Below are 25,478 nucleotides of genomic sequence, written 5' to 3' on the forward strand. Positions count from 1 at the left end.
AAATATATGCTTGAGGTTGTAAATGTGATAGATGTGCAAGGTCATCCTTGAACTCTGGATTAGCCTGGAAAGTAAAGTGCAGAAAAAAATGAAACATACACACTTTTATTGCAGAAGAATAATGAAAGATGAACCTGGCATTAAGCTTGTCAGATAAATTACAAAGAAAATTGAAAATCTTACGGTTAACTTAATTTGTTCCTAATGTTGCCTATAATACAACCTGCAAGGACCACTGTTCTTTGTCTAATGTTGTAGCAAGCATTAAGTGACATGGAAGGACACATTTGGCCTTTTAGATCACATTATACATATGTATGTAAACAATACAATTTTAAAACTATCCAAGATTTATATTATCCTTGCAGTGTGTGCAATATGTGGAAAATGTGTTATGAAAAAATCTCAATGGCCATACAAAATGTGATTGGAATATTAGATAAAGGAACATCTTGCATATTCATTAAGGTATACACTCCAAATTGTCAGCAACAACACAGAATAGATGGGTGAGGTTGGTTCCACATTGTCAATGGAAGTCAAATACAACAGTCTATCCCAACAACACCATTTGACATTACAGTACATTCAGGTGGGTAGCGTCAGCATGCGTAGGCGGCAAAGGAACAATAGGTTTATTCAATGCTAAAAAGAGAAGAAAGAAAACATGTTTCAGCTATGGAGCATTTTTGTGCATTTTTGGTTTCAATGCTATACTCCTAAATATAGAGATCTCATTTGTTCCAGAATGATCTTAATGTTGAATGAATCTAAATCACTTTTCTTTCCATCAATCTATTAGTGAAATGTTGAATCCCCATATTTCCTCTTGCTTCCCTGGGCTTACATATGTAAAATTCCCAAGAACGTCCCATGAGCATTTATTTCTCAAATCCTTAAATTTGCCTTGCAAAGTCATCAGCTTGCTTTTTCCTACTACATTTTCTTCCAGCTTTGACCATGACACAGTATCCACCCAAGTGTGTGTCCACTTACTCATGGAGGCTTGCAAGCATAGCAACAGGCAGGCAAGACACAAACCTTTCCCTGTCTCAAGTGCACATGATATTGCCTAAAATTCTACGTCTAATATGAAAGTCCCGCACTATCACAACCTCCTTTTTAATGTGGAGAGCAGCCTCCTGGTGCTGTCATTTTTTCCCAGTATTCTCCAGAGCCTCAGTGCCCAACTCTGCCTTCAGTAAGGCCTGGAAGTGGTTGGACTCAGCAAACTGTGGGGATGCTGCCATGAACACAATCTAACCTGTGCTTACGATCTATGGTCTGTCAGTTATCTTTCTATGTCTGGTCTGAAACCTCTTTGTGCCTCTGTTTATGGTGTGCACACAACATCACATGGGCTTAAGTGCACCTCTGTTAAATTTTCAATGCAGCAGAGGTGAGCAATCCGTATCTGAAGCCAACAGATTATGGAGTCAGGGTGTTCAACCAGCTGTCAATATTCCCAGACTAATTCTCCCCAGTTATCTCTCTCCAGAAAGTTAATTATCCTGCAAACTGCATACTGCAATTGCCTAATGTATTTTACATGCTACCAACGCAGAGAAAAATTAGTACAAAAATGAGTCATTTCATTATTTACACTAGATTTTAAATACAAAACTTGAAACCATGAGAAGAGGATATTTCTTTCAATTTATAAATTTACACTCATTCATGAACCTAACCATCAATAGGGTTTCTACTATGACATGTCAGATGTTAGCCTAAGAGTAATCATATGTATAGTAAAAAACCTATATGAAAAATAATAAAAAGAACCTGTGCTACGCAGATCAGTTTTTACATGTAAACCAATAGAAAAAAAAAGTGGTTTTGATTGTTGCATATAATACCCTGCAACTGGAACTGAATGTCCTCTTTAGCCCCTTATTTTGACCATATACAAGTTCCAGGAGGAAAATGTATTTATACATTTAGAATTGTAAAAATAACAAAAAAATATTTATAAAACAATTACAAACTAACATCCTTCAATCCCCTACTTCCACTGTGGCATACCAAAGAGCTACAACAAGACATCTCAATTCAATTGCTGGTAATTCCAGGGATCCTGTCTGTACCATACAAAGGTGAATTACAACTATGCTAAGCTTTTATAGAAAATATTTCAATCTAAAATTTAAGTAACTTAAAAAAATATTAACCTATAAATACAATATGTGAATTTGAAAGCTTCAACGTTCACAGTTATTGAAAGCCCACGGCAAAAGCTATCAGCATAGATAGGTGGGTTACATCTGAACAAGAGGGGCATCAGTCTGCTAGTGGCAATAATCACCAAATAAATTAACAAGAATTTAAGAGTTGAAATCCCACAGGAAATTTGCAAGGAAGATACACAGGGAGCTCAGTAAAGAGTCTAAAGGAAGAAAACAAAAAAAAATTCAAAGGACCAATTAATTAAATGCTTCTAAGTAGGAACAAATCTAATGTGCCTCAAACTGTGCAAAGAGTTCTGTGTTAAACAGCATTTACACAGAAGGAGTTGAAGTGTTCTAGGTATAAGAAGCAATTCAAATAAACATATGTCCAGAGTCCAACGCTTTTTTTCCAATTGTATTTAAGAACAGAAGAGATAGTATTCAAAGACTATTAGCAAAAAATCAACAGTAGCAATGTATTACTCGTCAATAAAAAGGAAGATCAACTAATTATTTAAATATTTTAAGCAGGTAGCTGTGTCAGCAAACGTAGAGTTTAAGAGATTAAATGTTGTGACACCCGAAGAAGGCTCCACGTTGTTGTGTTGAAATGTTGTGTTTCTTTGCTTATCTTTTCAGCATGGAATAAACCTTCACTTGTTCCTTCAAGTAATTACTGACCAATAAGTTTTATTTCTATTATATGTAAGGTTATTGAAACAGAAGTTAGAGTGAAATTAGTTCTTAAATTGTAGCATGTTCAGAACTCAGCTGCTTGAATCATAACCAAAACTAAAATAAGTGTGGATATTTAACCTTTTTAACTGCCTTGTGCTGGTTCCCTATGGAATTCAAATTACTACTACTCACCTTTAAGGGACTGTCTCTTGAATCCCTATACATCCACAGTTCAGTTGTGCTCTTAAGACTGGCCTTCTTTAGTTACAAGTACAAGGCTCCAAACACTTTTCCATTTGCTAGCTACTAGACTAACTTTTTTTTTCAAAACTCACTTTTTAATCTCTAGCTTAATTTTATTTGTATGTACTGTACCTGTCTCGTTTGTTTCATTGTAAAGCGTCTTGTGATGATTATATAACAAATGTTGTTATCAAATAATGCATTTTCATTATCTAGATTGTTATATAATTGTAAACTAGGTAAAATAGGAAGATTAATATACACTTTAGAAGTTACACTTATTTTTAGACCATTCATTGATTGATCCTTGTATTTTGTATCGTTGTATCTATCAGCAACATACTATTCCTTTGAATTGATTGGTTTGAATTATATAATATATATTATATTAATAATATACAGTATTTATCAGCATCAATATAAGTTAAATTCCTACATTAGGTCAGATCTGTGCAGCCTTTTGCACAGAACTTACTTAGTGAAACTGTTCATATGTTAGTGTGATGGTGCCACCTAATAGACCAACAACACTTCTTATAGTAGTGACCTAGCTTTCCTTAAGACTTCTGCTCTCCGCATACCATCAAAACCCAAACTTCCTTAGCGTCTGACATCTGAGGAAATCAGGTGGCAATGCTGCAGGACATCATGATTTACACTCTTCATTTCTATATCAGTTCAGGTAGGTAGCTGCGTCAGCATGCGTAGGCTGCAAAAGAACAAGTAATAGGTTTATTCCATGAGACTCCACACACCTGATAAAGGCTCCATAGCCAAAACGTTGTGTTTTCTTTCGTCTCTTTTCAGCGTGGAATAAACCTATCACTTGTTCCATTGCATTTCTATATCAGGTTTATTTTAACAGCACCTTAATACGTTCTACCATTAGTCTTCTACAACTCATAAATAACAATCCCAAGGAGGAACCAGGTACTTGGAATGATAAAAGATTAAATGCTGTAGCAATTGGAATGCATCGTCTTAATATGCATCCTGCATTCATTTTTCATCTATTAGATCGTGTTACAATGGCTGATAGGGGTAGTGATCACTCTTATCCTATTAGCACGTCACCACACCAAGAGAGGATAAAAATATTTTACATAAGTCTTTAGTTCCTTGAGCAAGTGCTCTAGAAAATGCTGTCTGATTTGGCAATGGGCCAGTTAGTGACAGAACAGTCTGAAGACATCTGGCAGATTCTGGTTCTGTGGTGCTGTACCACATTGACTTGCATGGCCACCTTGGGCAGGAAATGGAAATAGCTTAGGTCACAGGACATGGGGAGATGTAATTATCTCTTGTAAATCAAGGCTTAATTTGAACTGTGCTGATATCCAGCTTGCGATGAAGCAGTGGCTCAAACTGTCTCAGTGCCCCTAGTAGAGGTGGATTTTCTCCACAAATATATAAGAGTGAAACGGTGTTAAAAAAGCACACCTTTTTATTAGCCTTCACCCTCAAGATACAAAAACATATAAAGGAAATGTTCAAAAATTAAATGACAAATACAAACACTAACCTTTATGAAATGAGGAAAAAATAGACTCCAGGGTCTGTCTTATAGAGAAAAGTTATACATGTTCTCTTTTAGGGGAAATGTGAGATACAGTTTCCACCACTCCCCAACTATTATTCCTCCTAATGAACCACATTAGGAGTTTAAATCCCCTTATCCCACGCATGGGAGATACCATCATCATGCGCTGGAGCTATGGATCCATAGAAATGACTACTATACTTGCATATTTTTTCCTCAATAATAAAACACTCAATTACACCTGCAAAACAAATATTATGGTCCACAAATAAAAGTCCTTTTTCACAATATGGTTCAAGCAGTAGCCCCACTAAACTGATGCATCCATAAGCGCACAAAACCTAAAAAAAATAAAGATGGCGTCCGATTAAGGGATGCCTTACCACACTGCAAGGTAAGAGAATAACAAATTTACAAAAATAACCAATACCACACATATATATGATCTCACATGCTGTTATTAGCTGTGAAGTCACAGGGCGAGCACCTGCTCGTCTCAGTTCTGCGCTCATCAAACACAGAAATGTGTTAATAAGATTAATCTGGTGGAAGAGTGATGCCATAAGATGCAATTAATGCTCAGTTCCAATTGGAACTTTTTTTTCAGGGTAATTTCAACAACTACTGTAGACAACAAATATCCTTGCACCCTTAGTACAACATGACAATCTCAGTTCAAATTTTAAATCAATTTCAAATCCTTAGAAAGACAAGCAACTAAATTCAAATGTGTCTGTTTTAATTATGTGCACATACATTACCTTGGGTTATTTACTTGTAGATAATATGTACAGCATCCAACCTCATACTGCTTACTGGTTTTGGAAAACATTTATTTCAAAACGCACTTTTTATTTTTTGTTCATTATAATTTTAATCTTCAAAAGAGCTCTGTCCTATAAATTCATTATATATTGATCATAGAAATAAACTGATATTGTTATTTTTAATCAAAAATAACAAAAGGAAAAGATCTTGCAACTGATGAACTTACACTTCCAAATCAAATGCAAGCTCAGGAAGAAAACCTGATAAGCAAAAATGTCAACAGATGAATGTTGTCACCACATCTGCTGAATAACAGTACTGCCATTTCTCACCGAGTTTACACAAATTCAATAATGCATAGCCCACACTAGCTAAATGCAATTTAACCACGGAGGCATTAAATCATTTACACTTCACAGGTGTTTTGCTGTTGAATATATACTATACAGGATAAAGTGCTTGGAAGGTTTTAGTTTCCTCTGCATTAGTAGAACTGTTTCCATCAATTCATCAGAAAGAAGACATAAATAATGAATGAACATGTTTTCTTTTTCAGTAATGTGTATTGTGTATTAACATTGGCCCCTGTAGCTTTAAATTGTAGAATGTGACAGTTCACTAGTACATCCACGTTTTGCAATATCAGCAGCTGCAGAAGGCAGATGATGTGGATTACATTTCTTTTAAGTAAGCAAGCAACATTTTTTAAGCCAATTTCTGAAACTTAGATACTTTTTGCCATGTATAAAGATAGAAACATAAGAAACGTTACAAATGAGAGGAGGCCATTTGACCTATCTAGCCCCTTTAGTAGTTAATTGATCAAAGAATTTAAATACAAAAAATCAGTATTTTGTGGATGCCCCTTTTGGTTTGTTAAGCCTGAGAAGGCACTTCTTGTAACCTTATTGTTCTAATCCTCTTCATGTCCTCAGAATCATGCAGCATACCATTTTGATTTGCCTTCAATCACTTATAACTCCAGTTGAGGACAGGAGATTGGGATTACCAGTTATTATTCATGACATAACCGTCTCTGCTAGGGAAATTTCCCAAAAAGCAAATGGTGATAACTAAAGGAGAATTTCTCTTGCATAACCTTCAAGGAATGCAGGTTATGGGATGACCCCACTTTCCATCCATCCGCTTCCTAATCCTTGTATCCAAAACAGGGAAGCCAGAGCATATCCTAGCAAGCAACAAGTGCAATGCAGGATGCACCCCAGATCTGAATATTATTGAAAAACTATGGGGAGATCTCAAACATGCAGTGTGTGCAAGAAGACCTAGGAACATTTCTGAATTAGATGACTTCTGCAAAAAAGAGTGGGAGACAATTCCTAAAGCAAGAATAGAAAGCCTCTTAGCTGGCTACAAGAAACATCTGGAAACTGTGATTTCTGCCGAAGTGTTGCTAAGTATTGACTGACAGGGTGCCCAAAGTTTTGCACTTGCCACATTCACTGTTTTATTTTTTTCAATCTGTTAAATTCGGCAAATAAAAAGCAATTGTGCATTAAAATGTTCAGAAATATGTCATGTTTAATTGTGTACCCTGCAGAGATTGTGTTAATTTCTTTTCACTTAGAGATTCAGTGAAACATGCAGGGGTGCCCAAACTTTTGCATACAACTGTACACCCTGGACATGACTCCAGCCCATCGCTTGGCACACAGACATACACACATTCACATGAGGGTAATTTTCCCAGAAGTTAACCCACCAGTATATTTTTGACTGTAGGAGGAAACTGGAGTGCCCAGAGGAAACCTACAGTATGCAAACACAGTGAGAACATACAAACTCACAGATAGCACCCCTGGTTTGCCACTATTTTTCATAACACTGGTCTCTTATCTGGTGATCACCCATCTTTCTTCAGTGGTCAAATAAGAGAATTCATATCTTTACAGCCATTGTTACCTCATTTTTTTTACTTACAACTTCGCTTCATAGTGTGCATATATCAAGTTCCCTGGAACACAGAACTTCCCAGTCCAAACTTTGTGTATTATACTGGATGCAAGAAGTAGGATTTCTGGATTTGTGTCTTTGCTTTATCAGTATTACTGATATCCTCATATAAATATAAAGGGAATCAACAACAGCTGGAAAGAGACATTCCTCTCGTAGATGGGAGCATCTCCAGGGATCATTTAAGAGAATATGCAAACTAATGTAAATACATGAAGTAACAGTGTGGTCTTTCTGCAAACTAAAGTTCTATGTGACCTTTTGTACTGACTGCATTATATTATGATTATTTCATAATCACAATTCCCAAGAAATTAAACTGGTGCGAATAAAGAATGAGCTCATAGAACAAATTTCTTCAGTTTAATTAGAGCCTTTATAAAGTCTAATTCAAAACCTGTTAATTGGAACAGTAACAACATAAAACATTTATTCAGGATGCAGACATCATAATGATTAGGTCCCAAGGGGTATTATTAAGATATACTGGCATAAATCAAAATACTTTTCTGATTAAAAAAATACTAGTGGGCTCATCTTAAGTGAAGTAGGGGCACTTACAAATTAATTCAGAAATGGACTTCATGCAATTCATCAGATTTTTAGATGTGTCTATCTAATTTCTTATTGAGCTAATGACATCATCAAAACTTAATTCTGAATAAGAAAGTTCTGAATAGAGATGGGGATATAAAAGCGAACTTGTAAGGTTTAAAAAGTAAGAAGGGTTTAAGTTAATCAACAGTTATAAAACCAATTTCATACAGCTTAATTTCTTGATGTACTACATAAAAATGGTTATAACCTGACATACTTTCTGGATATTGTACATTCAAAGGAACAGAAACACTTTTCTTTTTCCAGTAATGTATACATGTACTGAATATTTTAATTCAAATAATGTGAACATTATTAAATCAAAATTAAAAAGATTAAAGAACACCTGACTCCAATTAGCTTTTGAAGAAGTCATTAGTTTAAAGGTTCACATACTTTTTCCAACCTAGACTGTGAATGTTTAAACGATGTGTTCAGTACTGACAAGAAGAAGTATAATTGTTTGTGTGTTATTTAGTTTAAGCAGATTGTGTTTGTCTATTATTGTGATTTAGTTGAAGATCAGACCACACTTTTATGAGTAATTTATGCAGAAATCCTGGTAATTACAAAGGATTCACAAACCTTTTCTTGCAACTGTATTATATTTACTTCTATGGATTCTAAGTCTCAATCTGCAAATTCCACTTTAACTTATAAAGACAGATACCCTGCAGTTGAGCAAAACTATAGACTAGCACGTTTTCCAAAATGTTTGCCATTTTGCCTATATTCCATCTAGGGGAAATAAAATATCCAAAATAAAAAGTGAATATTTTAGTGATTAAAATGCACTTCAATTAAATGTACTGCACAAAACTAAAATGCACAGCACTGGAAGTAAAATATATTATCAGTTGCAAGAGAGCAACATACTGCATTGATGCCAAATATTCAGTGCTGAAGTGTTATCATATTTTTCGCTTATCTCCTAAAATTTGAAGGTGACTGCATGTTTCTGAAATCTCATTCATCTAGTGCCTTCCATACTAAATTAATTTTAATAGTGAACACACTTTAATTTTCATTCCTGAACCTCAACTCCATTTAAAGAGTCTGAAATATGAGCCTTCATAGTAGAAAACAATGAATCTAACTTGATCACTAGTAGATAGAACAGCTATTGATCATTGACTTTGCCAGCACAGCAGCCTATTTTGTCAAAGAGACTGACATTTTAATCATAAGCATTTGCAAAAATCATCAAGGGCAATTCATCTAGTTCATTTAAATAAAACTATATTATGCAGTTAACAGCTGAAAATCCCTTTAATGGCAAATACATTGATTTATGCAGTATTTGTGGCTGGGCATTTGGCATAATATTTTTTTTTATCTTTTGAGTTCTTTATCAATAAGTTGATGCAGAGATTTATAAAACAAAACTAACCTGAAGCCAATTTCTAAAGTGTCAGAGGAAAATATATATATTGCAAGGTTTCCATGTTGTAAACCTAGTATAAGTTTGACCCTTTACATGGAGATCAGAGTTTAATTCTTGGCTGTGACACTTGCCGGCTGTTACACACAGACCCTTAAATTGGATAGCGTATAGGCAGCTAGGGATAGTCTTTAACCACTTAAGAAGGAGATTCCTGATGGGCTGAAGAAGCATGAGAGGCACAGCACAGTTGGAGTAAGGTTGATTCAAAGTCAGAAAGCACTTCCTCCAAGTGTTACATAAAAACATCCCTTAGACTTATAGGACATGTGTATGATTGCAGTGTGATTAATAAAAGCTGAAAACGTTTGGCAGTTGATAATGCGTCTTTGCAGCAGTAGAAACAAAAAGCCACAATGAAGAACTAAGCAATTAGTGGGCAGGTTTGTCTTTATCTGAGACAAAGCTATTTGTTTAAGGTTTTAAACATCTTGTGCTTAAAAAATAAAAAACATTTTTTAAAGAAAACTTTTTTTTGCATCCAGGGTGTCTCTGAAGGTGTGAACTGTGTTATGGATAAATCAAAGTGTAGCAAACAGCCAAAAATGATTTAATTATCTACACAGATGTATTGAGTGTCAAACACATCATTTGAAAAGAAACAGTACGCGGAGAGAGCAGCACAAATGGAGATTAGGGAGTTTATCTCATTCCTCATTACTGAAAAACGTATGGAATGTAATTCTTGTCAGTCATTTGAGACTACAGAATATATAATTTGGACAAAAGTAAAGCTGAAGGTCATAAGAAATTTCAAAAGCTTGTTCACCTAATTTAAGTGTTCCCTGTAAACCTATTCTGGCAAATTACCAGTCTTTATTTTTATGGTGAAATTGAACCACTCACCCTAAGTACCTTTCTTGACAGAGGTCAAGCTTCTTCCTATATACAGTACAAGTTACTGAACATTCAGAGATTAGAGTAACTGTATCAGAAATACAGCTTAAGTTTGTACAGACTGTCCTCTCAAAATCTATATTTTTTCTGTAAGCACAATCTAAGGGTTAATTTGTGGAGCACCCAGCAGTCTGAACCTCCAGAAAAACATGACTGTGAAACCTGAATACATTGAGAAATCAAAGTTTCAACACATAGGACTTAAAGATCAATAGCTAAGCTACAATCTTAAGAATATGTCTTTTGATCATTTCTGCTTTCAAAGAATTTGAGAATTATAACAATATTTTTATTCTCTGACTAATTTATAAAAACTTTATGTATTTTATTACCTTGGGAGCTAAGAAGATAAGAAAAACAAACAACCAGAGGCCACTAGAGCTCCTCCTATTCTAAATCTTAAATTTACTCCCTTGTAGTTCCTACTTGTGTCCTCTGGCCAATGTTTATTGTTGATTTTAAATAAACCCATTGGGTTATCTCTGTCAATGCCATGACACATTTGAATACTTTCATCAGATCATGTAACAATTTTTTGTGTTCAATACTTAAAAGGTTCTACTCTTTCATCCTGAACTTCACCTTTTCTGAGCTAATTCCATTAAGGGGATCGTGCTGCTAATCTCAGAATACATGTTTCAAAGTGAGATGAACACAGCTACCTTTTCCTGCATTTATAATCATCACTTATCACATCACAAATATTAATAGAAATATTGCACAGGGATTTAATAATCATGGAACAGCAAAGAGCAATCAACTACTGTGATAATGCCAACTGAGCCTGACAAACCATGAAATTTAGCTTTTCCATCCTTTTCAAAAATAACATGCCTTTTAACATTTTTGAACATATTTTAGCCTGGTATGGAAAAATATATATGACAAGGCTAAATGTAATTTTAAACTTCCTGACGTAAACTGACACTGACATAAAATGACACACTCTATCCAATAATCACGTGAAGAAGCTCAGGTAAATTGATCACTAATCATATTAAAAATAAACTGGACGTAATTTTTAAATTGGCCATTTTTGTTCCCTAAAGCACCTTGCTACATGCAGAACAGATGTCAACATTTCTCTCTCAGCAGGCATCAAAGTCTGAAGAACCTAAAGTTGACAGAAACTGATATTCATAAGAGCTTTATCCAATAATTACACTACATATTGGTATTCTAGCACTGATGAAGTCCGAAAGTCTTTGTCCGTTTGTTCCAAAGCTCTTGAACAAGTCTCTGGGAATTAGTCCCAGTAGTCTGGTCTTCACTCTGTAAACTTAAAGTCTGCTTCTACCTACTCTCTGTTAAAGAAAACTGTAATTGGTACTTGAAGTGCTTAACCATTGTTGTATTTCCAATATGTTGTTTGTTGTAAAAAATCTGGAATAGGTAATAGCAGCTGAATTACAATTTAATTTTCATTCTGATGAGTTTTTGAACCTCTTCAAATGAGGTTTAGACAAAGACACCGATTAAAAATGATCTATGGATCATTGATATTTTCCTTCCTTACATTACATCCTACTTGGCTACCAAGAACAAATTTGTAATTCTTAGCTGTTTTAAATTAGGTATTGTCCCACATGGTTCTATACTGTCCCCTTTACTTTTCTGTATTAACCTGTTGTCTCTTGGTCTGATACTGTAATTTAGCACCATGATTTTAGGTGTCAGTGCCATTCTGATAACACTCAGATTTACTTCCAGACCAAATTGCTCTGGAATCATTCTGTGGCTTCTGCGCTTTTAGACAGTTTCCCATCAGATGTTAAGATATAGATGCAATAGAACTTTATTAGGTTGAACTGTGATAAGACTTTAAGTATTCCTTATAGGGCCCAAAAGTCAGCTTCATAAACTGGTCACATCAGTTGATATTGTTGTTAATGGTACTGAAATTAAACTCTTAATTTAAGTAAAAAATCTTGATATTCCTTTACTAAGGCCATTCAGTTATTTGCATTTCATGGTAGAAATAATACAAGGGAATCTTCATTGTACTGTAACATGGCTCAGTTAGTGCCCTTGCTCTGGCTGATGCTTATAAATATATGCTTATAACTTTCAGTATGTCCAGAACTCTGTGGCTCATCTGCCAACTAACACTACTCTGCATCACATAACTGATGTAGGTGGCATGCTTACAGTATATAGTCCAGCACTTAATTGAACAGCTTTTGATTCAGGCTTTCACTATCAAAACCAGGTTCCACATAAAGGGAGATGAGGTCTTCGCTTGAGCACGTATATGGAACCCATTGTTCAAATCCATCTGAGACTTTGAGACCATGGACATTTTTAAACTTGCTTGAATACTTGTCTATTCAGTACAACTTTATATTCAGGGGGTGTGACAAATACTCTCTAGTCCTTTTAACACCACAAAAACCAGGATGAGATTAGGCATGTTAAGCAGCTGTGGCTCTGCTATGGATTTACCTTGGTTTTAGTGGTCAATTTCCTATGTCCTTTTTATCGTTTTTCTTTTACTTTGGTTATATGTATTAAGATTGCAATGTTGTACAGTACTTTGAGTTATTTAGTGCTTAGGAATGGATTATTAATAATAATCATTATCATCTTATGTCTTAAAAAAGAAATCCACTGTCACTTCACCTTACAACTGAATCCTGGTTCTGTGCTTAAGATAATACCCCCAAAACAGTTTGTGCATGACATTATTTTTAATATTTCTACCTGTCACATAACTTAAAATTTAACATTTTTTGTTAGTCAAGAACACTAACAAAAAAAGAGGCCACCGAATTTGTTTTATTTATGTCTGTCAAAGGGTTTCACAATACTAAGTCAACTTTGATGCAATGCATCTGGCACTGAATTGAAACAGAATAAGAGAAAGAAAATCAATAAGATGACAGAAGTGGCATTGCATGACATCTGCTACATCTACAATGACATGTTTGTAACCAGCCTTTATTGTGAAAACCAAGAGATTCAAAGGTTTTGAGGTCAAAAGAGAGACTTTTTTATTTCTCCAGAACCTTAGTTGAAAGTGACTAGAAGTGAGAGAAAAGTTTTCAAAATACAAATTAAAAAGCAATATGATACTTTTAGGAGAAACAAAACATTCCTTAAAATCTAAGACATACCTTGGACGTGCCTTGGACTTTTGAGTGACCTGAAAAGTTACTGGAATCACAAAGATAATTATGACAAGAATAACCTCTGACAATGTCTTAGAAAGCTTAAAAGAGCACGCTTGCAAGCTTTATATTCTGTTGTACAAGTTTAAACAGCCAAATACAACATTCTTTATTCAGAGACCCGCACAATCAGCATAATACCAGCAGATGAGTGGATAAGAATTATGGGCTTTTTCACCAGCTTTCCTCAAGACTAATAACAAATAAAATCAATGATTTAAATTTTATGTCAATTGCTTGTTAAACATGTATACAATAAATAACAATCTGCACCAGTCAAAAACACATCTCTTAAGACATACATCTTTATATGTGATCCAGATGTTAATATTAAGTGTGAGCAAGTGTTGCAAAAGTATGATGGATCTTTTTACTGAACTAGGTTACTCTAAAACACATTTAAATTTAAAGCATTTTTAATAATGTTCTTCATTCCAAAAACTTAGATATAAAATCCTTAAAACCCAATGTCTCCCAATGTTTCAGAACACCTACTTTAAGGCTCAACTTAAGCTATTATAAGTTGACAATATTAAAATAAGCACATCATAGTTCAAAATCAACACATGCCGATATGTGTAACAAAGAAATGCAGCACGACTTACCGAATAGTTAAGACAAAGTAGTTCGAGAGAGTATAATTTTATGTTTAAGTCTGTTTGTTACTATCAGATATTAAATAAGGGTGAGAAATTTCAAATCCATAAATGCTGATGAGCAAGGATCAGCATTAGCACATGCTTTATAAAGTAATTTTGAGATGACATTTATTCTGCAACAAATACAAAAACGTTTTGAAAAAAACAGAAGAGAAAAGGAATAGACTATAGGCACATTCATAAAAAAAACATAGTGTAATATGTCGACCAGAAGTAAAAAGAAGTTAAAACCTTTTCTTATTAGCAGACTGTGTTAGAATCCAATGCAATTAAGCAACACTGATGGTAACTACTTCAAGAAATTACAAAAGTACACTAGAATTCTAGTAGTAACAATAATGGAAGAGAAGACAGATTCTTGGATTATATATTAATGGCAGTAAAGCAAAAATATTCTCTAGATCTAGAATCTGGGTCCCTGATAAATTTTCACAATTCACTCTCTATGTGAAGTCCATGTCATTTGATAAACAGAACACCAGTAGATTTAAATTATTTTTTTAGGTCTAAGGCTTTTTGCTGGTTACTGCTCCAACAGCTATAGCTGAGGAACTGCCTCCTATTACTGCTAAAGAAGGTCTCTCATAAAACATTCATAGCCCTCTTCCAGACTAAATGCTGACCTCTTTAGGTCAATAATCACATAGGAAGGAATCTAACACAAGGATTACCTTTCAGCTGGAAAGTGGAATGGTTCTAAAGCATATGGTTAATAGCTTCAGGTTTCACACCCAAAGACATTAAATCTTGCAGGTTAGCCCTGTAAGACAAAGGTGGCTTCAAGTCTGACAACACTTTTATTATCTATAAGTTAAATCAAGTGAACTGATGGAATTTTGCTGAAAATTCAACCTGGGTCATCATGATTGAAACTCACTTTAGTCTGATAGTTATTTGTCAAACAGCGAGATGGCTCTGGGTGATTTTAGCATGTTAAAAGCCAAGACTTCTATCTGCTACTGTAAACCTCTATCCAAGGTGAGTTAACCATTCAAAAGAGAAGTTACAGAAGTACCCAGATGTTTATAATGGTACAAGCAAGCAACATTCAGGAATGAACTTAGATGTATTCATATATCCAGGCAAATATGCACAGAAATGAGTGCAAGAAACAATGACATTTTTGACTTAGCTACTTGTCCTCCCTAATCTAGTTGTTAAAGTCAAGTGTACAAGGACATATTTCATAAAAATTTAAAGAGAAAAAATGACATTTGTGTCAAATAATATATATATATATCACAAGAGACAAAACTAGCATTTACCTAATCATTAACTTTAGCTAGCTACAATGTACAAGGTTTACACTTACTGTATGCACTTGATCTTACTCCTTTTTTTTGTAATTTGTAAGCAAAGGTCCCAGGGGTAAAATGTTTATCTCCAAAAACATGAATTTTGGAAGGGCAAACACAATTTCTTACAATGTTTCACTCACTTTGCCTGACATATGTTATAATTTGTAGCTACCTCCAGGGTAATACTGTCATGTTACAATGGAGTCCTGAGAACCCACTTGAAAAACAAGGTCCTTCACATCTTCTGACAGGAAAAGCACCATATTGTGAAGATCAGAGAAGTCCATCAAAGAAAAAAAATGTTTATACCATTAGAAGCCCACACGATTGAGGAACTCAGAGTACAACTCCAGATATGCAAAATAAATGAATTACTTCAGTGATATACTATCTGTTATACTGAAGGATAAAAAGGTTTAAAAAAATCACAGAGGAAAGCTAGTTTGGAAAACCAAAAACAGTGTTCAAAACTTCAATACTTTTTTAATCACACAATAAGATGTAAAAAGTATTAAACTAAATGTAAATACTATTGGATTAAATCTGTCTTTGCACAATATTCTAGTCCTAAAAAGAGGATACAAATATAATAGTAAAGTAATCCATTGCACAGATGAAGTCTCAAAGGTAATAAACTATACTGCTGAGTGGTTTAAAAATAACTACTATTCAACAAACTCTATTTTGCAAGTGAAAGTTTCAAAGGGAACATTTAACAAAGATAAAAAGGGAAACCACTAAGACATTTCCTTCGCAGCCCATAGAACTAGCTGCAGGGATAAAAATATTTCAACCTTGCTCCATTAACTCTCTGGAGACGGCATACAGTATGTTCCCCTTAAAGCCAGAGCTATTCCCATCTGTTAGTTTTAGAAGAGGCTGCAGAGCACAATCAGGATATGACACAATGAAGCATAAAGGAAAATAAGAAAGAAACAACTTCTTAGCAAGGAAAGCAAATATACTGAAGGGGAAGAATCCCCTTTATGCAAGAATGGTACTTGGCAGCATTTTTTTTTACAAATATATATTCAGTACATCATGCTGTAGTCTTCTTTACAATAAAAAACATCATTAACATCATTAATAATTATTTAATTTCACTTAAATAACAGATGCATTTCTGAGACACATTTTTACCTACTGAATATAAAAACACATAAATATAAATCCCCTAATTGAAATGTGACCTATTTTATTTGAACTTATTCTGACCTATCTGGTAGATGTAAGCTGTTAAAATCTGGTTTAAATGTTTTTCTGTTACCTGCAAATAAATCTGTAATGTAATGCAAGACCATGGTACAAGCTTTAGCTTCTTCTACAAGGCAACTGAAACACTAACATAATTGCCAGATCTGCTTCAATTAGCTGATAAATGAAGATTTTGTCAGGCATGAAAACAGCCAAATGTTGAACATCTGTAGGCTTTTTTTACTACACAGGATTTCAGCCATTCACTAGAGCCAGAGCGTTTTGCACAAGTTTTCACAGATAAAAATGAAACATTTGACTCTTGAGAAAAATATAGGCAAGAACAAAACACAATGCATTTTGTTTATTGAGTATTCAGGTTTGTTTCCATTCCCTTAAAGCACCTAAGTGGCCTCCAAAGGTATCCCATGCTGATACTGAACAAGTAAAATGCTCACTTGGTTAGTTAATGATCCAGAAGTCTTACTAGAACATTGTTACATTTGTTGTCTGGTTGGAAACCACAGCTGTGACTACTGTACTTAAAGCACGAGAATGCTGAGCCTCAGCAAGTGAGAGAAAAGATATGAGCTGCTAGGAAACCTGGAGGGAGAGATTCACATAACTTAAGACGCTTCTTCCTACTGCAAATAAATTTGCAATAAAACTCATTATTCTTCAACCTTGAGTTTTAACTGAACTACCTAACACAGAAACAGATCTACAGAATAATTATGTAATCATCCCATCGGTGCCATTATGTCCAAGAACAGGAAGGAATTATACTTTTTCCATAGATACAGAAATTGATCAGAACCACATTTTGGTGTTTTTTGTTAACATAACTTCTTTTGCATTAATATGAAAATGAACCATCACTACTTTTAACATTGTGTACTTATGATATTATATGTCAGTCTCTTATAGTTTCAATTTATCTTTAAACTGATCATGTGCATAATAATTATATCATTCATCAGTGCGGAATACTATTTACCAAAGAAATTAAACAAAAGCCTCAGGATCAGCTCTTTTACTACAGATTTTTTTAATTCATCCTAACAGTTGCACGGCAAGACAAAGTATATTGAATTTTGGTAAGAGGACTAATAGCAATGAAACAGAAAAAACAACCAGATTAAAGTAGATAATGAAAAATAAGCACATTTCCCAATATATCCGCATATATATAAATAAACTGATGTATTCATTGTTGCATTTAAATGCTGCATGCTGAGGCATTTTTTAAACCTACCTCTTTAATGTTTTAGATTTTTCTATTAGTATTAAAATAAAGTGAGTCTTATTATTCCAATGTATTACTGCTTATTGCACAAGAACCTTATAGGAACTATATTCACTAAAAAAAATTGCAAGTCAATTACAACACTAGAACATAGCACTCAACTGTATGCTGTTATCATTCAAGCTTGGCCCCACTCATATCAGGGCCATCATACAGTAGTTACACAGAAATGTCTGTGATTAGTTGGATTGAAAAAAAAACAGTTCCTACCTTTTAGCATTTTCTCACATTCAAAGGTGAATTTATTTAACATGAGTGACTCTATATAACAGAATTCAGCCAACAATAATTTATGTCACTGTAATGTATTGGACATAAAGGCTTTACTATCTCTTTAAAGGGGAACTGCAGTCCCAATTTCTCAGACCATTTAATAAATAAATCTCTGTAACAAAACAAATTAATTGACATAATTAAAAAAAAAATACCAATTTTGAATGAAGCACAAAATCTTGAACTTTGTAAAAGTACTGTAAGTCATCATGTTGCAAACTCCTGGACTTGTCATGGGCGAGCGAAGTGGCTCACTGTAATGACTAATGTAATGCGATGTAGAAGTGAATAAGGACAGGCTGTGCAGTAGGCATTTCCCCGCAAAAATGTTCCAACATGATCTGCATGCACAGTTAACAAGTAATATTTGTCGGCAAAACATGTTTTCACAAGCCTGATTCTTCACAATGTCATAAGGCCACAACACCTCACTGGATGTTTTATTGCCTCGTTCTGAACTGCAGAATATGGCGCTGCTCATACCTGCAAATTTTGTTTTGTTTTTTTGTTGTAAATTGGAGGTTTTACAAATTACTGTGTATGTTTTACATTTTTTGTGGTTTGAAGTACACTCATCAATGCTGATTCTTTCTAACCCCAAAATATAAAAACAATGTTGCAGTTCCCCTTTAATTATTTTTTTCTTAAGGAAAGCCTTAAGATGTTTATGACTTTTATCCCGGTTTTAAAATCTCAATTTCATCTTTACAATTACTTTAGTTTACTTACTTGGCCGTGTATGCAGGTACATTCAATTTCTATTATTTTAATAAAGGCCTTTGATTTTAATTCATGAATTGATGCTTAATGATCAGTTAATTTTTCATAAACCATCACTATAATCTGTGTAGAAAGGTTTAAGATAGCTCTTAAATTTAATTTTAGTAAACCATGAAATTCAAATCACCGTCTGCATTTCATGGAAGAAATGTTTTCAGGATAAATCGTAAAAATGTCCACACAAATCCTTTTGTACATGTGTGAAATCTTAATCTAAAATCAGTTGTTCAATTTTCACTGTTTATCATCCATATGAAAGACACTATAATTGAAGCCAGTAATTAATTCAATTGAACACTGAAAACATGTAACTATTTTCATAGCTGTATGATCCTGAAAACACCCCCCCCACACACACACACACATAAACAACCATTGTGACTTCCCTAAGAATTAAAACAATCATTGTGTTTAATGCAAACTGAATGCTGGCTGCCTCTTGTGCTTGCCCATTACTCTGCAGCAAAGAAATTGCCATTGAATTTTGATTATATTGCCTTAATAAAAAGTAATGAAAGTGGCTCATGCTCTAGTAGGTTTCCTTTAAATGATACACAACAGTGAACTTGCAAAGGCCACAACACTGCAGAGTTGATTGAGGATGACACATCATCTGAGAAAGGCCGTACTAGCCTGTCATGGTGGTTGGTTGTGCCGATATTGGCTAGATTACTTGCAAAGGTTTTTACTAAACACTCTCGACATAAAGTTCTTCAGCTCCACTTAGAGTAAGAATTGACTTTTAAGACTCACCATCGATCCGGCTAACAAGTTCTTCCAAAGCTTTCACTTTCCTCTGAATTCCAGGCTGGGCAAAGGTATAGTTGTCCTTGGAAAATTAAACAGAGAAAAATTACGTTCACCATTTTCAGCTTTGATTCCTTCAATCCAACAGAGATGATTTTTATATTATTTTCTAAAATGTAATCAGCTGTATTAATGCATAAAGAATCTTAAACACAACAGTCTTAAGGTTCTAATTTTTTCCATGTACTTGCAGTATTTTCGTTTACGAAATATAGCTGGTTTAATACTTTTGAGAGATACAATATCAATAACTGAGATATTCTTAATGTTTAATTTGAACATCAGTTTCCTTGTTGACAGTGTTGATCACTGTTAGTTCTCATGCATGGGTGTAATCATTTGTATTGTCATATAAATAGATCCTACAACAAATGATACAACATAATATTTTTCTTTCTTTAGAACTTTCATGAGGAGTATTTACTTTGAATAATTGTCTTACATTAACATGTTCCGGAACATGTTTCTACTTATTTTGACATTGCCAATTGTACCAAAGGTCTACCTTTCTGAGATTACATTAGTCTCTTTCTGAGATCACGTTAATCTGTTTTCTAATAGTCCCCATCTTTACATTTTTTTGCTGAGCGATGGCTTAGTTTCTCTACAGATTTGGAGAAAGAAATATTTACTCTAAGCCAGAAGAAGAAAACAAATCGAGCCAGTAACAACATACCCTAAAACATGCATCTGCAAAAGTATGAAGAACAACACAGTGGAAAACAAGGCTGAGGACTGTATAGAGCACATCTGGCACAAGATAATGATGAAAGCTGGCTGCTTGACTTTCATTACATACAGTACAGGTAGCTAGGTAGAATCTGAGGAGAAATATACAACAAATCCTCATACTGTAAGGCAGGGTAAAGCTGTTATTTCTAGAACACACAATTATTTGTATGAAGACTTCAAAATTTAGAAGCACTGGAGATATCAACAGTTTCTTCTTAACACAAAACCTTGAGATATGGTGCAGCAGAGTGATATCTGTATATAAATCACCTTCACAATGTTTAAGGTAAAGAATAAATTTGATAACACAAGATCTGAATATTTACAAGAATCCATCCGTTTTACATTATTTCCTATTTTTTTTCAGTTAACACGATTTCACAACCAACATTAAGGATTCTATGTTCACATGTACTACGTCTGTTGCTTTTAAAATATTCTAACAATTAACAGCACACTCACCTTTTGCTTTTAAATTATTGAACACAAATGTGTGAGATGCTCCAATAAAAGTATAAGATGCCTATTTTACTAATACATGCTTTTTAAATGCAGGCTGACCTGTTTATGCTGTACCAATGACACATATTATGAACATTAATAAGGCTGTAAAAGACTGGATAAATCAAATAAAAAAAAACACTTCATCTTCACTGAGTGTAACCTTGGGAAAGTCAGCTATCTCATTTTATATTGGTTCCAACCAGCTGTTAAAATGGACTTTATTAACCTCCCTGTGGAAGCAGGACACTACCGTGCATTTAAGGAAAACTGTCCTGGGCAGCCCATCTAAATGCAGTTTGCCCTTCCATGATAAGAAAACCCACTAACAAATCCAGCAAGAATGACAGATTTCTACAGCATGGTGTGTCAGAGATCTGTTGAGTTCTGAGTGCAGGCAAAAGGAAAACATTAAATTATGAGCTTATTAACTAAAAATGTTTAAGACTGCAATATGAACCAACAATGATGGATTATAATGTTAAACTCCTTAACACAAAGCATCAGACACTGATATTGATAAACAATACTGCTGGATCCCCATTCATATTTCACAGCAATTAATCCACAATTGAGAAAAATCAAATAGCCAACGATCCAAAAAGAGATTGAGTGGGATGTTCACAAAGATCATTTCAAGTACAGCCTGCCTAGTTGTTTGATGTACGCGAGACTGGAAATTTATACAAGATGAGTGAAGGATGCTCAAGGGTATTACGGTGATCACTAACTCAGGATGTCCACTGGAATATAATATACAACAGTTCAGCTCGACAGCACCTCGGAAGTGCATGTATCCTCACATACTTTCATCGTCACTGTCATTGGAGCCTAGTCTGTGTATTCTTTTCATACAATATACTCCATACTGTAGCAATATAACCTGCAAGAAGTAAAAAAACATTAAAATTGAAGTCTTAGTTGCTAAGTAGGTCGTAATAATTTAATCTATTTTACAGTCACAAGTTTTTTTCCCAAATATATTTACAGTGCAAGTAATGTTGTGCATTAATAATGTAATGCCTTCACCTTACATCACAACAGCACTCTGGGTGGTACGATAACCTAGGTGTTACAAATCATACCACACAGACACATAAGTCATTCATATTCAAATATGTAGTAACACAATAATTGTTTGCAAACAATCTGACTAGTGCTAATAAACATTAATTAATGATAAGTAGAGGTAATTAATTATTGACCTGCTGACTCTTTTTATATGTTACAGGTTATAAAGAGTTACCTGTGGCATCTTGTGATTTGTTTGAAGAATTCTAAGAAGGCATTCAAAGTGGAAAATACAGGTATAATCCTAATGCTCATCTCAGCTGATCATTATATCTACACAACACATTCTTTTTATAATAACTACTGTCGAATGATGATCCTCCAAAAAATTATTTCTAGAACGTCTATCTTCATCTACCATGATTATCCACCTTAAGCTGGCAAAGCTGTAATTTTCATTCATCAAGTCAACGTAAAGGTGTTAATGGCTATCTTATAAGTATTCTCCATGGCCACTTTTCTCTCTTAGTATCCAGTCCAGTATTTCCTAGGTTAGACAATTATCTATTATTTTTATGTATCCAGCTCATTGCCATGTCAGTCTGTACAGCGTGAAATGTTAGGGGATCTTTTGTTTACTATCCCCTCGAAACAGGCTTTTCTGAACTATAAGGCAGCTCATAATACAAATGATAAATGGATTTTGTAATACAACATTAGAAGACTAGACTAAGAAATTAAACAAAAAGATATCTAACTGCCAGAATCAAAGGTCTAAAGCAATGTCCTCTGTCTCTATATCTTTCATAGAGATGTATAGATATGCACCTGTATGGAAGAGTGGGGGTATAAGGGCATACACATATCTTTCCAATATAGTAGTTCAGGTGGGTAGCTGCGTCAGCATGCGTAGGCTGCAAAGGAACAAGTAATAGGTTTATTCCATGCTGAAAAAAAGAAGAAAGAGAACACAACGTTTCGGCCGTGGAGCCTTCTTCAGGTGTGAGAGAGACAGGGCAGTAGGCAAAGGTAAAGTAGCGGGAGAACAAAGGTTGGGAGGGAGGAGGAGTGAGAGGCGGGAGCAGGGGACAGAAAGAGAGGCCAAGGGCAAGTGGCCCAGGGAGGAAGAGAAGGTATGACGAAGAGATCTAGAAAGAGATTTGGAGGAAGGCATAGTGGGTCGCAGCAGCTGTAGGTGGTAGTAGTTCAGGTGGGTAGCTGCGTCAGCATGCGTAGGCTGCAAAGGAACAAGTAATAGGTTTATTCCATGCTGAAAAAAAGAAGAAAGAGAACACAACGTTTCGGCCGTGGAGCCTTCTTCAGGTGTGAGAGAGACAGGGCAGTAGGCAAAGGTAAAGTAGCGGGAGAACAAAGGTTGGGAGGGAGGAGGAGTGAGAGGCGGGAGCAGGGGACAGAAAGAGAGGCCAAGGGCAAGTGGCCCAGGGAGGAAGAGAAGGTATGACGAAGAGATCTAGAAAGAGATTTGGAGGAAGGCATAGATCTCTTTCTAGATCTCTTCGTCATACCTTCTCTTCCTCCCTGGGCCACTTGCCCTTGGCCTCTCTTTCTGTCCCCTGCTCCCGCCTCTCACTCCTCCTCCCTCCCAACCTTTGTTCTCCCGCTACTTTACCTTTGCCTACTGCCCTGTCTCTCTCACACCTGAAGAAGGCTCCACGGCCGAAACGTTGTGTTCTCTTTCTTCTTTTTTTCAGCATGGAATAAACCTATTACTTGTTCCTTTGCAGCCTACGCATGCTGACGCAGCTACCCACCTGAACTACTACCACCTACAGCTGCTGCGACCCACTATGCCTTCCTCCAAATCTCTTTCTAGATCTCTTCGTCATACCTTCTCTTCCTCCCTGGGCCACTTGCCCTTGGCCTCTCTTTCTGTCCCCTGCTCCCGCCTCTCACTCCTCCTCCCTCCCAACCTTTGTTCTCCCGCTACTTTACCTTTGCCTACTGCCCTGTCTCTCTCACACCTGAAGAAGGCTCCACGGCCGAAACGTTGTGTTCTCTTTCTTCTTTTTTTCAGCATGGAATAAACCTATTACTTGTTCCTTTGCAGCCTACGCATGCTGACGCAGCTACCCACCTGAACTACTACCACCTACAGCTGCTGCGACCCACTATGCCTTCCTCCAAATCTCTTTCTAGATCTCTTCGTCATACCTTCTCTTCCTCCCTGGGCCACTTGCCCTTGGCCTCTCTTTCTGTCCCCTGCTCCCGCCTCTCACTCCTCCTCCCTCCCAACCTTTGTTCTCCCGCTACTTTACCTTTGCCTACTGCCCTGTCTCTCTCACACCTGAAGAAGGCTCCACGGCCGAAACGTTGTGTTCTCTTTCTTCTTTTTTTCAGCATGGAATAAACCTATTACTTGTTCCTTTGCTTCTTTCCAATATAATTATAAAAGCCAAGATTGATTAAGGAAAAAATTACAGTACAAAACCCACATGGTCATAGAAGTAATCATTTATGCCATAAAGTATGAGATTTTAAAAATAAAAAAAATGCCACCATGATTTAAAAATTGCGAGCCTTCCTTCATCAACAAGATGATGAGAGGAATGGAATGTACTTCAGCAAAGAGTTGTTAATTCTTCAATCAAAGCCCAGTGTCAAGACACTTGGTCATTAATTGTTGTACCAAATGCATATTACCTGTTACTTTAACTTCTTTTTTCTTTTACTTCTGTATTTTAAACCAAAATGTTAATATAGCCATTAAAATAAAAGGAAAGTGTGGTGAGCAAAAGATCATTTCAAGAATAAATCCAGGGTACAGGTTTAAGTATCAAGCAGTGACATGCTTCAGATGTTCATCACTTTCAATGCAAAATACACCAAAAAACATTTAAGAAAACCTAACAAAGATGAAAGAGAAAGCATCATAACAAAGGCCTAGTGAGGACTCATTTGGAATATCAGGAAGAATTTGGTCACATGTTATAGGAAAAAATGTTGCTCTACAATCCGTCCACAGAAAATTAACCAGTTACAATATTAGGCTAAAGGGAATGTCCTACACTGTTGGGCTGACAAAACACAACTTTTTAAATACCGAATAAAGAAGACTATGAGGCAAGTATTCAAAATCCATAAATGTATTGACAAAGTAGACTTCTTCAGAATGAACAATCACCAACTAGAGGACACAAGAGGTACTGTATGTGATATTCATTTAATGTGGAAATGCATTTGAAATTGAGAAAAACCTGACCTTTTTTAGGGTTGTGGGAGGATGGATCAAGCTACCAACCATGTTGTTAAACGCAACAGTCTGGCATTTTTTAAGAAATGGCTGAATGAGATTTTGATCGATAAACATCTAACTACCAAACAGGCAAGATTCAAATACCTCCCTCTCACTTGTAACTATCCTAATGAAAGCCTAAATACAAACTTCTTACAAAATACAAAATATGAAAACACTGATATGAAAGGGCA

General features: G+C 35.3%; 1 protein-coding gene across 4 annotated transcripts in view; it reads right to left on the bottom strand.

The window, feature by feature from the left end:
- tbc1d22a (TBC1 domain family, member 22a) overlaps window positions 1–25,478 on the bottom strand; it is a 214,806-nt gene that overhangs the window by 66,274 nt on the left and 123,054 nt on the right. For all 4 annotated transcript variants that reach the window (XM_088923795.1, XM_088923794.1, XM_088923792.1 and 1 more), the window contains one exon: window positions 19,734–19,809. In XM_088923795.1, coding sequence (XP_088779921.1) covers window positions 19,734–19,809 — 76 coding nt within the window. The remainder of the gene's footprint in view (window positions 1–19,733; window positions 19,810–25,478) is intronic.

The sequence above is a fragment of the Atractosteus spatula genome, chromosome 8 (assembly GCF_055471065.1).
Source record: "Atractosteus spatula isolate fAtrSpa1 chromosome 8, fAtrSpa1.hap1, whole genome shotgun sequence".
Taxonomy (NCBI): Eukaryota; Metazoa; Chordata; class Actinopteri; order Semionotiformes; family Lepisosteidae; genus Atractosteus; species Atractosteus spatula.